The following is a 12,388-nucleotide window of genomic DNA, read 5'->3' on the forward strand; positions in this document are numbered from 1 at the left end:
TCATAGGAACATTCCTTTAACGTTTAAGAAGGACAGGTAAAAAGGTTTTGTTGTCCCCGCGTACTGGGCCTGCTGTCGTGGTTTGGGATGGGCTGGCCACTAAAACAAGCGACAGATGCTCTCCCCAGTAGGGGACACTATGTTTCCTGTATATCTGTCAAGAAAGTAATAATCACAGTATCTGGAAAATACTGTAGGCCAGATACTGCAGTGGCATGCAAGACTTCCCTCTACTGTGTTTTCTACTTTCAATTTAATCTCTCTCTCTGATGCCTGTAAAATTACCGAAAAGAAAATTGGTTCTGTTTTACCTCAAACCAGGACACCTGGCAAGGATAGGGTTAATTTTCTTCATAGCAGCTCATATGGTGCTGGGATTTAGATTTTTGACCAACACGGTACTGATAACACACTAATGTTCTAGCTTTTACTGAACAGTGTTTGCACAGTATCAAGGCCTTCTGTTTCTCACTTGCCCCCCCACCCAGTGACTAGGTCAGGGGGTGCACAATAGGCTGGAAGGGGACACAACCGGGCAGATGACCCAAAATGACCAAAGAGATACTCCATAGCACATAATGTCATGCTCAGCAATAAAATGGGAAAGAGTGGGCTTGGGGTGGGGTGGGTGGTTAGCCAGCTTTTACTGGGGAACTGGCTGGGCATCAGTCTACCCACTGGAAGTGGCGAGTTGCCTTTACATCACTTGTTTTGTTTTCTTCTCTCTTCTTCCACTTATCCTTCACTTATTAAAAATTTATTTGTTTGTTTATTTTATCTTGGTCCTCAAGTTTTCTTGCTTTTATTCTTTCTTTCCTCCTTCCCCCATTCCCACTGGGAGCGGGGATCTGGGGGAAGTGAGAGAGTGGCTGTGTGGTGCTTAGCTGCCCACCACGGTTAAACCACAACACTCTGATTAAAAAATGTTATAAAACAACAACAAGACAATATGATAAAACATGGGAGGACAACAACTCTACAGAGACGAAAAATATACTGGAAAACAGACGAGAAAAAAATGATAAATTAATCTTTAAAAAAACAGTAGTTCCTCTAATTAGATTGCCTTGTATGAAAAAAAATTTTTTTTTCAGGATTTGAATGTCTTCTAACTGCTCCCATTTGTCTAGGAACTCTGAAATCTTTGATCATGATTCTGCAAATTGCGATGGATTCTGAGCTGAAGATGCTCCAAATCCTATTCTGAGTGTTTGGAATTTTAACCCTCTCATTTGAGTAAATTCCTCTTGCTCTCAAGAACAGCAATTCTGGATAAGGAACTAGTAGCATTTGGGGGAATTCGAATACTAGCAGGAAATGCATGTCACGTACTTAACAATAAATATTGCAGTATCTAAGTGAAATCCATGATACCTTTCAGCAATTGACCAGATTCAATTAAAATTAAACACATACATACAATTTTGATCAAAATCCACTACTCAAAAGATATAGGAAGTTCTTCTTCAGACATTCCTTTAAACAAACAGATTATTTGTAGTTTTCCTGAGTGCAACGTTCCTAGCAGCTGCCTCAGTTTCTATCATATCTCATATTTCCAAACGACTGTAAAAGCTGCAATAACTTTTATTTTAGTTCTGCTAGAAATGGCTTTTTGGATGACAACTTACCTTGAACAATGATATCATCATCCAAATATATTACTTTCTCATGTTTCTGGATAAGTAGAGGGAGATAAAACCGAACGAAGTTCAGCTATTAAACAGAAAAAAAAAGGTAAAGACTAAATGGTAAAGCTGTTTAATGTAGTAGTCTCACGCTTCTGTCTCTATTAACAATCAGTTTTAATTTCTCTCTTCATTGAGCACTAGCCAGCAATCATTTGCTTCCTCCCTCCAGCTTTACTAGTATCTTTACTAGTATCCTGAATCCATTATTATTATTATTTATCCCTATTTAATTTACTATGGCCCCAACCAAACAGCCCAAAACAGTTGCTTCTTCCCAGAATCACAGAATCATTTCTGTTGGAAGGAGCCTTTTGAGACCATCTACCATTCAAGCAAGCTGCCAGGGACCATGCCCAAATGGGTTTTGAATATCTCCACAGATGAAAACTCAACAGCCACTTTGGGCAACCTGCTCCAGTGTTTGACCACCTTCACTCTTCTGTTCAGAGGAAATTTCACATATTTTAATTTGTGCCCGTTGCCTCTTGTCTCTCCCCTTGGGTATTTCTACATATTGATAAGATCCTCCTGAGCCTTCTCTTCTCCAGGCTGAAGAGCCTCAGCTCTCCCAGCTTCTGCTCATATAAAACATACTCCAGTCCCTTAATCATCTTTGCAGGCCTGCGTTGGACTCACCCCATAAGTCCATATCTTTCTTGTACTGGGGAGCTCAGAACTAGACACAGTACTCCTCATGCAGCCTCACCAGTGCTGAGTAAAGAGGAACGATCACCTTCCTGGACTTGCTGGCAGTGCTCTTCCTAATGCATTTTTATAGCATACATCATAAAAAACACTTCAAATTTAATAGTGCCGTCATTCCACTCTATAGAAATGGTTTGACTGGTGGCACAGACATGGGATAACAACTTCTACAATAGCAACGAAGAACCCAGCAGAGGGAAAGGGGACTGCGAACGTAAGAACCACCATACTGATGCAGATCGTTTTACCCAGCACCTGCCTTCAGAGTGGTCCTAAGCAGATACTCAGTGAAAAATAAGAGAGCAAGCATACAGAAAAGTTGCTCCAAGTATTCTCCTAGTCCTCAGCTATTTCCAGCTCAAGGGATTTTCTGAACCAGAAATGATCTGTCTAAATATAAACTTCAGTCCTCACTGAATCCCTGTAAATTTACATTCACAAGACCTTTCGGTGAGGAATTCTAGAAGTTTAGTACCCATTGCACGAAAAATGTGCAATGTTTCTTGTTTGTTCTGACTGTGATTCCTACTAATTTAATCTAATGGCCATTAGCTCTTGCATTGGAAGCGATAGTGAGCAACCATCCCCCATCCAGTCCTCCGTGCCACTCAGTTCTGTAGACCTCTACTATTTTCTCACTAAAAGCCACATTTCCAGGCTATACAGTTTTAACCCACTGATTCCTTGCATTAAATCTTTTCCATGTATTAGAAATGTCAAAGGCTCAGAGAAGGGCAGCAAGAATAAACATTCTGAACAGACCTGAACATCTTCTGGTGGTGCTACATCTTTTTTCAGATAAGGGGACAAAGATTGCACACAGCGTTTAGGATGAGGGAAAACTATGGATTCATATTGTGGCATAATGATGTTCTCTATTTTGATCCTTACTCCTTTCCTAATTATTTCTAGCATCTGATTTGCCTTTTCTGACAGCTAGTAATATTTAGGTTAGTCATTAGCCTCTGAATTAACCCTGGACATGAGCAGAATGCAGCCAACTCAGCATCATGGAGGCACAAAGAACACTATTAGATCTTCCTCCAACAAACACTGAATATATTCTTAAAGATATGACACATTCAAATTACCAAGTTTATGCCACCAAATAATGGGGTCCCAGCAAGACAGACAAATTGCAAGGAGCTTCTTACAATACATTTTTTCCTTCTTGAGTGTGGTCATAGTGTTTGGACCTGATGTGGCTTCTCTGTCTTGCACTCCTCTTGTGTAATTGAACAGCGATCTAGGACATTTTAAAGCCTGTAATAAGCGTTAAAACCCCTGAAAATTTGTTATGTGGTGTTCATTTACTCACAGGCTGCAGTAGCTCAGGACGCGATGCATCTTGTCTGATTTTTCCTTTTAGTACCATAGGGTTGAATTCCACAACCTTAAATTTTATTTCTTTCAGTTTAGAATTTTCAATCCATTTTCTGTGATAAAAAAGAAGTGATAAAAGAAATATTGAGCGTGTGGCAAGTACCTCCAGTATTAAATTCACAGACTCATAGCAGAATAAGAGACCTTTGAAAGCTCCTCAATATATTCTATCCCAAGACAAAATCACTTATGTCTACAGCTATTGCATACAGACATTTAACCTGTTCTTAAAAAAAACCCAAACCAACAAACAAAACAAAAACAACACCCAGAAAACCCAACCAACTGCCAAAAACTGAGACTCCACATATTGCCCAAACAACCCATCTTTCACCATCACTAGCATTAAATGTTATTTTTCTAGCTTTCTTACTGCATTTAAAGACCATTTTTTCTTATCCTGTCTACTGTGCTTTTAAAGCAGAGGTTAGTTTTCACCCTTTTAAAGTTTTACATCCTTCAGGATGACTGCCACATCACCTCCGAACTATATTTTCTTTAGACTAAACTAATTCTTTCATTATTTTGTCAGGCTTCTTGACACCATTGCTTATTTTCTCCTCTGACCTCTCTTCTAAATCCTTCCTGAAGACACCTAGAACTAAACACTACACTTTTTCTGATGTCTTAATAATGTCTGCAAGATCAGAAAAAGGTTTCCTCCCATCTCCTGTGGTCGTATATGTCAACATGTGCATCCACTACGATGCATGCCTTTTTTTTTTTTAATCAGTGTGGTCAGTTATCAGTCATAATTCTGTAGTTTTCCAAATGAGTGCTACCAAACTCTTGCTTCACCCTGAACCAACAGAATCATCTATTCCCACCTATATTACCTCGTCATTGCTTCTACTGAATTTCATCACATTTCACAGTTCATTTTTTCAATTCACCATGATTAGTTTGTTTTCAGCTCTTGTCTTCATGATATCTGCTGTCTCTTTTCCAGCTTCATGCCATCTGCAGGTTCATAAAGAACATTCTCTAATCTATTATCTAGGTTACTGATGAACTGGATGAGAAAACCTCCCTGTGGAACTCCACTCATTACATCCTTTCACTTTGACACAAATTGAGAGTACACAGGCTACAGAAGTGTAGTAGCCAGAGGTGAGAACAGCTAAGAAATCTGCTTTGATTTTGATTCACACTTCCCTCCTTGTTTAGACAATGTTTGCAAATTTTAACACCCAAACGTGCTTTCATTACAAGCTTCTTCAGGCCTCTATTTATAACCTTTAATACACCCTCTTAGCTGAAATTAGCTTTAAACAGCAAGTTTTTCTGCTCTGAAGCTTAAGACACGGCGACAGATGAGAGGTAAGTGCAGCATCATAAAGTGGGACCGTGACAAGTAAGCACGTATATACTTACCTTACTGCAGACCCTTCTGCAGACAATCTACAAAAGGCAGAGAGCACAGGTGTGGGCATAGCCTGGCTATTTCACACCGCTTTACACTAGTCAGTACCTTGCATGGGGCAAAATGCTCTTTCCTACACATAGAGAATCCTGGGAATTGCTTAGTACAAGTACTAGTACTACTTAAATAAAGGGGAGAAGCATTTCCCTGAAAAGTCCTCCGAAGTCTATGCCCATGATAAGGAGAGCAACAACCTGGTCCTAACTACAGCATGAAACAAAGTAAGGCTGGTACATACCGAATATGTGGGATGGTAGTCTTCAGCCCAACTATGTAGAACAAAACATTAGCCTCTGTATTGCTGTAGATGCTACTGATTGCTGCTACAGTTGCACCCATTCTGCCCGCAGCAGCGCAGATTACGACTGGGATTTCTTCTTCCATTTCCTCAGGACTCTCCAAATCAACTATAAGAAACAGAAATAGGCATTATAATAGAAAATTAAGAACATTTTAGTATCAGATCTGTGTCATAGGAATGAGTATGTAGTTCCATAAGCAGTGGAATCATATCACAATCACCCCATTTCCTTACCACATCCTATACACATCCACATCTGGCAAGGCACACAGCATGAACTGTCGCTAATCCAGAACTAAATTCAGGTTGACTGGACTGTTGGATGCCTCCAAACAGAATATATAATGGAGCTCTCGGCATCTTCTACTCAGCAGGGGCACAAGTCAGCCTGTCCTCCACCTAGCTGCTTATTCACATGAAACCTAAAGAAGTTTGTATACCTTTGAGACTTCTACTTCTCAGTTATATTTAGTACAAATTGAACAATCGGTTCCAAAATTATCAAAGGAAGGAGGTAAGTGGAAGAGCTGGTGCAATTGCACGAGCTTCACTTCTTTGGGAAGCAGGCTAGAAAGGAAGAGTGCAAAATTTTGTACCATCAGGAAGTAAATGATAAAAGGAAAAAAAAAATCTAAACAATACTGAATCAGTTCATGTTACTGCTAAGAAAGATTTTTACCCCTAGCACTGATTAATTTACAGAATTTATATGGATATATTTATACTGGTTAAAACATAAGCATGAAACTCATAAGAACCCTAACAAAAATATACTGAAAAAATACGGTTTATACCAAGACAGAGTCTGTTTATCTTGGGAACAGTGAATAAGCTGTTAGTATAAACATTTAATACCAGTCCAACCATATCAACCCTAGTGGGTTTCTGTCACTACAAAAAATCCAGCAAAAACTTCTGCTGTAAATTATGTCAAGATTTGATGATCTGTCTGAAATGAATAGGTAGGCCAAGAACATTCCGAAAGGGGCAAGTCGTGACTAAAGTTTATTATCAGTTGAGAACTACAGTACTGTTCAGCACAAATACGAATATACTCCAGCTTCCATCTACATCGGTGACATCTGGATAAAAATTTGAATTAGAATGACGATTCTTAGCCATTACTGTTGATCTCCTGCTATTTTATTCAAGTAATTCAGAAGCAAAAAATTCCACATCCCAGACCATATGCAACCACTCCTGCAGGGCAAACAGGATTCAGTAAGACAAAAAGCACTATTCAAATCAAGAGATAAGGAATATAAACAAAGAACATACATGAAACAGAAGTACAAGTCATTTACCTGTTTCATTCTTTAATGCAGATGGCATTTGGTGAACTTTGTTATACAGAATGGCGCACACAGTTAACACAAGAAGTAACAGTAAGATCTGGTTAACTGAAACGAAAAGGAGAATTTGTTAACAATCAGCCTAATAGCTAATTCCTAGGTATCCTTTTTTAAAAAAATGCAATTTGCAACCAGTACATGCCATAACCTGTATTTGCTCTGCTTATCAAATTCTCCTTTCTCTTGTTATTTGATCAAGCTAAAAATTTTATGTTAAAAACTCAATAGTATCTCTCCCCTGTTACAATAATTTCCACCTACCTGATTTTCATGGATAATTTGCCCACTCAATCATTAAACTCCCAATATATATGGATTATCCATAATAGGGAATTCACATGTTTCTGAATTTTATCAGGAGCCTGGAACGTTCTTGTCTTGGATAGTTTGTTGTGTGTTTGTCATCACAGGACTTCACAAGTCAATTATTTTTACCTAGCACTTTCCTTCTCTCACGCTTCCCTGATAAAACTTCAAACACAGAAGATTTTTTTTATTATTATTTCAATGTTCAGATCTTCAATGTGTATTTGAACAAAACTCTAAATGTACTAGAGAAACAAACCCAGCATGCTACTGAAACCAGAAATGTTCCAAAATATTTGAAAATACATAAACATTTTGATACAATTACTTTAATTAGTAAAACCAAAAATAAAGCATGCAACAGCAAAGTCCTTACTGTATATTGTGATTTGCAGTTCCTACCAGACTGTCTTGTACAAGCTTAAGTTATTCAACGTAAACCAAGCAGGAGCAGCTACCAGGACAGTTCAATGAGTACAGTATCAACAGCGACACTGATGACTGGATTTCTTTGTATCAGACTACTTTGTTACTTTTGCATCACCATATAAGTTATTCAAGGTGCACAAAAGCGCAAAGGGAACAAAGTTTTGAACTATTTCAATCAAAAGGGACAACTGGCCAAAACTGGGCATGAGAATAAATTGAAATTGGTAAAAATATATCACCGAACCTGCGCTAATTTAAACCAGCTGAGGAAATAAACCATTGACTTCAAAGAAATTTTGGGTGCCTAATTGAAGGCACACGCCAGTCCATTTTCAGTCACTGACCCTGACCGCTGATGAGAACCCAAATTTCTTGGGGGCACACCTCAATTGAGAGTACGAAGAGCATTAATGTGCAGAGTTCTGTAAAAAATCCAGGTTCAGTGCTCCAGGCACAACCCTCACGAAACCAGCAGCTACCTACAGTCTTCATGGGAAATTCCAGACCCCCTAGTCTGATGCAGTAAAGTAGTGAGTAATTTTAAATTATTGGTATTTATGGCCATACTTATCTGACTTAGTTAACAGAAAAATGCTTATTTGTATACTTAAGCATAATTTAGCAAAACTAAAACTATAAATTTGCATGTAACTGTGACAACAGTGGCAGCACAAATTACATTTGACATTTCTGCTTTCTTTTAAAAATATATATTTCAAATATTTTTAATTTTTCTTACTTTTCTTTAGAAGAGCCATGTGTCCTGTTGGATGAGAACTGTGATCTGTGGTAAAATAAAAATAAAAAAATAATTAAAAAAAAAAAGAGGACAGAGAAAAATCATTAATACCAGCAGTGAATACTAGTTAGTTATGTCAGGGACAAGATTTTGCATCATCAAATTTTACTGTTGACCTGGTAAAACTGAACTCTATCTTTGTAAATAACTTTTTGGGAACAAGTAACTAATATTCTGGGATAGAACTATTACATACTTTAATTTAAGCTACTAATAGGTTGAACAGCATTTTAATAAATTCCATCCAATCACCTATATTAGTAATAACTAAGATTTTTTAACACATTTTAAAATAATCTGCAAATAAGTATTAAAACACTCAGTGATGCAATTTGTAAATACATTTACATTTATCTCTCTTCTCATCGAAACCATAATTACAATCACAAATAGTAATCTCTTGCTGCAGTTATGTTCCTGAGCACATGGGAATCTTACAATGGAGCAGTGTCTTTCAGACTCTCCGAAAATTTGAAAGCAATAGTGAAAATACTTCCTAACAGCAGTATCCTTCCACTAACCGTAAGGCGGAAGTCTGTGCAATGTGGCTTGTATTTAAGCACATTATTTGTGATGCTGAAGAAAATGAGCTAGCATTCCCTAAAATTGTACTTCTAAAGCAGAAGCAAGAGTGGACATGACTTTATGTTTGAGAAGACAGAACATAATCCCTAAAATGCAGGATTATGGGAAATACAACATTCACTTGAATTCTGGACCCAAACCTACTGTTTATGGCAAAAAAAACCCCCAACATCCCCAACAAAAAAACCAACAGTAAAAGACTGCACCAGAAGTTGAGGCGTGTGTGTGGTGTGTGTGCAGCTAACCTTTACACTATGGTAGCTGTATATAAGGACAGAAACCACGTTTTCCTGTTTCCATACATACAGATATGGACACATTACAGCATATATAAGGATATATGATGGTTTCTATGCACACATAAAAATGAAGATTGTTCTGACTCCTTGAGAAGACAGACGGAACAGCAAGAATTCTTGAAACCTGAGTCACAAAACTAAAACGCCTCTCATTGGTTAATGCTCAAGTTCAGGCGGCATCCTAAATCAGTCTCTACTTCAACTAACAAGTTAAATGACAATAAAAATATTTTAAAAGTTAAGACGTGGCTTTGTTTACAAACCACTTATATTCGCGTGTATTTAGGTCACAAAGGATGACTAAATCATAGTGAGAGAGGGTATTTCTGAAAGTCCTTTTGCGTCTGCAGTACTTGTCTACATTCCGACAGTCCACTCTCTTCATGTGGCATTAATTTACACAGAGAGGAAATCAAGCTTATCGGTTGAAAAAAAACCACTGCTGAAAAGCCCTTCTCTCACGCATTACACACAAGTATTATCTTCTTATCCACTTAAAAAATTTACTCATTTAGGTAAGCAAAGAGACAACAGAACTTTCTAACCCCACTTTAGCTAATCACAATCTTGCCCTGATTTCCATAGAGCTGACTGCTATCTTTTAATTAACATTTGTAATGCTAGTCATAAACAATACGAATGATCACTGCAAGATGAAAGTTGGATAGACACAACTTCATGGTATCTTCAGAAATGATTAAATCAACATAAACTGAAGCATGTTTTAAACTTTAAAATACAAACTCAGACAGACTCTCATACAAGTTTGAGTTCCAAAACTACAGCATTCCTAAGCCTCAGAAACTCAGACTGATTACCCACTGATTTTTAAGGAAAAAGAGGAATACTTGTTCCCCTGCAAATATTAACTCAGTTTTTCCTGACTGTAGACATTAGTTCCTGGAACCTGGCAGTCCCTAACTCAGTTGCCAAATACTGTAACAAAATGAGGGGCTACAGAAGGGAAAGCTCAGAAACAGTGACATTACTGCTCAGATATTTCCTGCTTAATTAGTCTTTTTACCTCTTCAAAGCAGCACAGTATTCGGGACTCCTCTCTCCTGAAGAGCTGTAGAGCTATTTACTTGGATCCTAGATAGCCCACAGCTGTAAGCACTCTTGCCAAAGCTTCCTTGACCATCATCCTCCTTTGAAGTCCCCCGCAAGGGCCTTACAGGGCACAGTAACAGTTTTAAGATTCAATTCCTTTTTCAAACTCTTCAAAGTTTACTTTGGAGTTGTGCTGGTTTTCTTTCCTTTCTCTGCTGCTGAGGAATCGCACTGGGTCCAGACGCCGCACTGAAGGAATGAGAGCCCATAAACCACTTCCAGATGTGCAGAACGATGATGCAGCCCCAGATCTGGCAAACTTGCCTCAGAGCTTCAGCTAGCAGATTGCAAACAAATCCCATAAGACAAAAAGTCTTAAGGGGGTGGGGGAAAGAGAAGGAAAGAAACCCTTCCAGAAGTTACTTCAACAGTCTAGTTGCAGGTTAGGTTTGTAGTCATTATTTATGGTAAATGTGAACAGATAACTAGTGTGCAAGAGCCAAATAACATGATGCCAAAGTCAAATTGAAAGCCAGAGTTTTCCCAGTGTCCATTTGCTGAGCTTTTCCAAGTCAAAAGCCAAGGGAAACTTGCAAAATTCGACGCTGAACATGCATTTTAACTTGAATCTTGTCATTTAGCAGTTAAGAGAAGTTTAACTTTGAGCAGTTAAGAGAATCTGAATCCACGGGTTTACTTTGGATTTAAAGGGACCTTACCTCAAGGTAACTAGCACATGTTGATACTCTGCCTCCTAAGCTAATGCTTTTGCAGTTTTATTTCTATGATGTCACTTCTTTTATTCAAATTCTCACCTCCCCTTCTAGGAGCCTCCTTTCTATATGACGAAACACTGTTTTGTTATGAGACTTTCATGAGTACTGAAAGGAATACTAATAATGATAATCTTCAATTCTAAACTATTTTTCATATTTTTGTCATGAGACAGTGCAAAATTTGACAGGTATTCAGTAAAGGTTTTAAAAAACATAAGTTGTTTTGAATGAAGATTATTGCTCCATTTACAGGAAATAAAAATGTGGCTTTTCAACTGTATGTCTCAAACACGACAGGACTGTCTTATGTGCGTCTGATTTTGTACAGAAATCCACCTCTTGCAGAGCTGCTTGAAGGAAGAATAAATAAAGACCTACACGTACAGCTATGTGCTTCATTTAGATGGCCACAACTATCGCTTTTTCTGTACTACATTATTTTTTTAAGCTGTATTAAGCTCATGTTCATTAAAATCCACCCACGTTTCATTCGTCTCCCTTCCATTTCCATGTGCACCCTGAACAGCTCTAAGATGCACACAGCTGTACAAGCCTGCAGCATCGTGACCATCTGCTTCACCTGGCAGCAACCCATGGATTACTGGCAACCTAGCAGCACCTTCTCTGGATTTCCCTCAGCCTCACGTTATTTATATTCCGGCTTAACACCCTGCTCACACAGGAAAGAGAGCAGCTTCTGTCCTGCAGAAGAACTTCGGGTTTACTCAGATCATCCGCTGTTAACTGTAGAACTGAAACCTCGGTTTCTAATCTCAACCTTCAATGTTTAAACAGCAACTCATTTCTTTCAAAGATGCATACCTCGCAGGCTGCATACCCTGCCTACGACTAGCGAATCATAAAAACAAAAAAAACCCAAACTGCTGCACAGTTCTGAGGGTCTGAACGCAGGTGCCCTTAGCTAAACGAGCACACACCACATCCGTGGTGTCCCGAGCAGCTCGGCAGCCCGGGCCGGCGGGCACCAGCCACCCCACAGCAGGCTTGCCTTCGCCAGGCACCCCGACAGGCCTCCCGCCGAAGCAAGGCCCGGGCCGGAGGGCTCCCGAGGAGCGGAGGGAGGCCTGCGGCAGCCTCCAAATCATCGCCCTGCGCCTCTCAGCCGATATCCCCTCAGTGAGGGGGAGCGGGCGAGCACCCAGCAGGCAACAACCGCCGCCTCCCCCGGGGGTCGAGAGACCGTTACCCTCTCCGGGACGAGGGTAACGGTCGCCGCCGTCACGTGACCCGCGGCGGCACCCCGCCGCTCCCTCTTCCCCCCCTCCCGT

At 39.4% G+C, this 12,388-nt stretch overlaps 1 protein-coding gene across 2 annotated transcripts in view; it reads right to left on the reverse strand.

Annotated features, from left to right (window-relative positions):
- GLT8D2 (glycosyltransferase 8 domain containing 2) overlaps positions 1-12,378 on the reverse strand; it is an 18,937-nt gene extending 6,559 nt beyond the window's left edge. For both annotated transcript variants that reach the window (XM_054192249.1, XM_054192240.1), the window contains exons 1-6: positions 10,298-12,378; positions 8,330-8,374; positions 6,808-6,903; positions 5,441-5,609; positions 3,715-3,832; positions 1,632-1,716 (exon numbers count right to left, since the gene is read on the reverse strand). In XM_054192249.1, coding sequence (XP_054048224.1) covers positions 1,632-1,716; positions 3,715-3,832; positions 5,441-5,609; positions 6,808-6,903; positions 8,330-8,348 — 487 coding nt within the window. In that variant the 5' untranslated portion in view covers positions 8,349-8,374; positions 10,298-12,378. The remainder of the gene's footprint in view (positions 1-1,631; positions 1,717-3,714; positions 3,833-5,440; positions 5,610-6,807; positions 6,904-8,329; positions 8,375-10,297) is intronic.
- Between the last annotated feature and the right edge of the window lie 10 nt (positions 12,379-12,388).

The sequence above is a fragment of the Rissa tridactyla genome, chromosome 1 (genome assembly GCF_028500815.1).
Source record: "Rissa tridactyla isolate bRisTri1 chromosome 1, bRisTri1.patW.cur.20221130, whole genome shotgun sequence".
Lineage (NCBI taxonomy): Eukaryota > Metazoa > Chordata > Aves > Charadriiformes > Laridae > Rissa > Rissa tridactyla.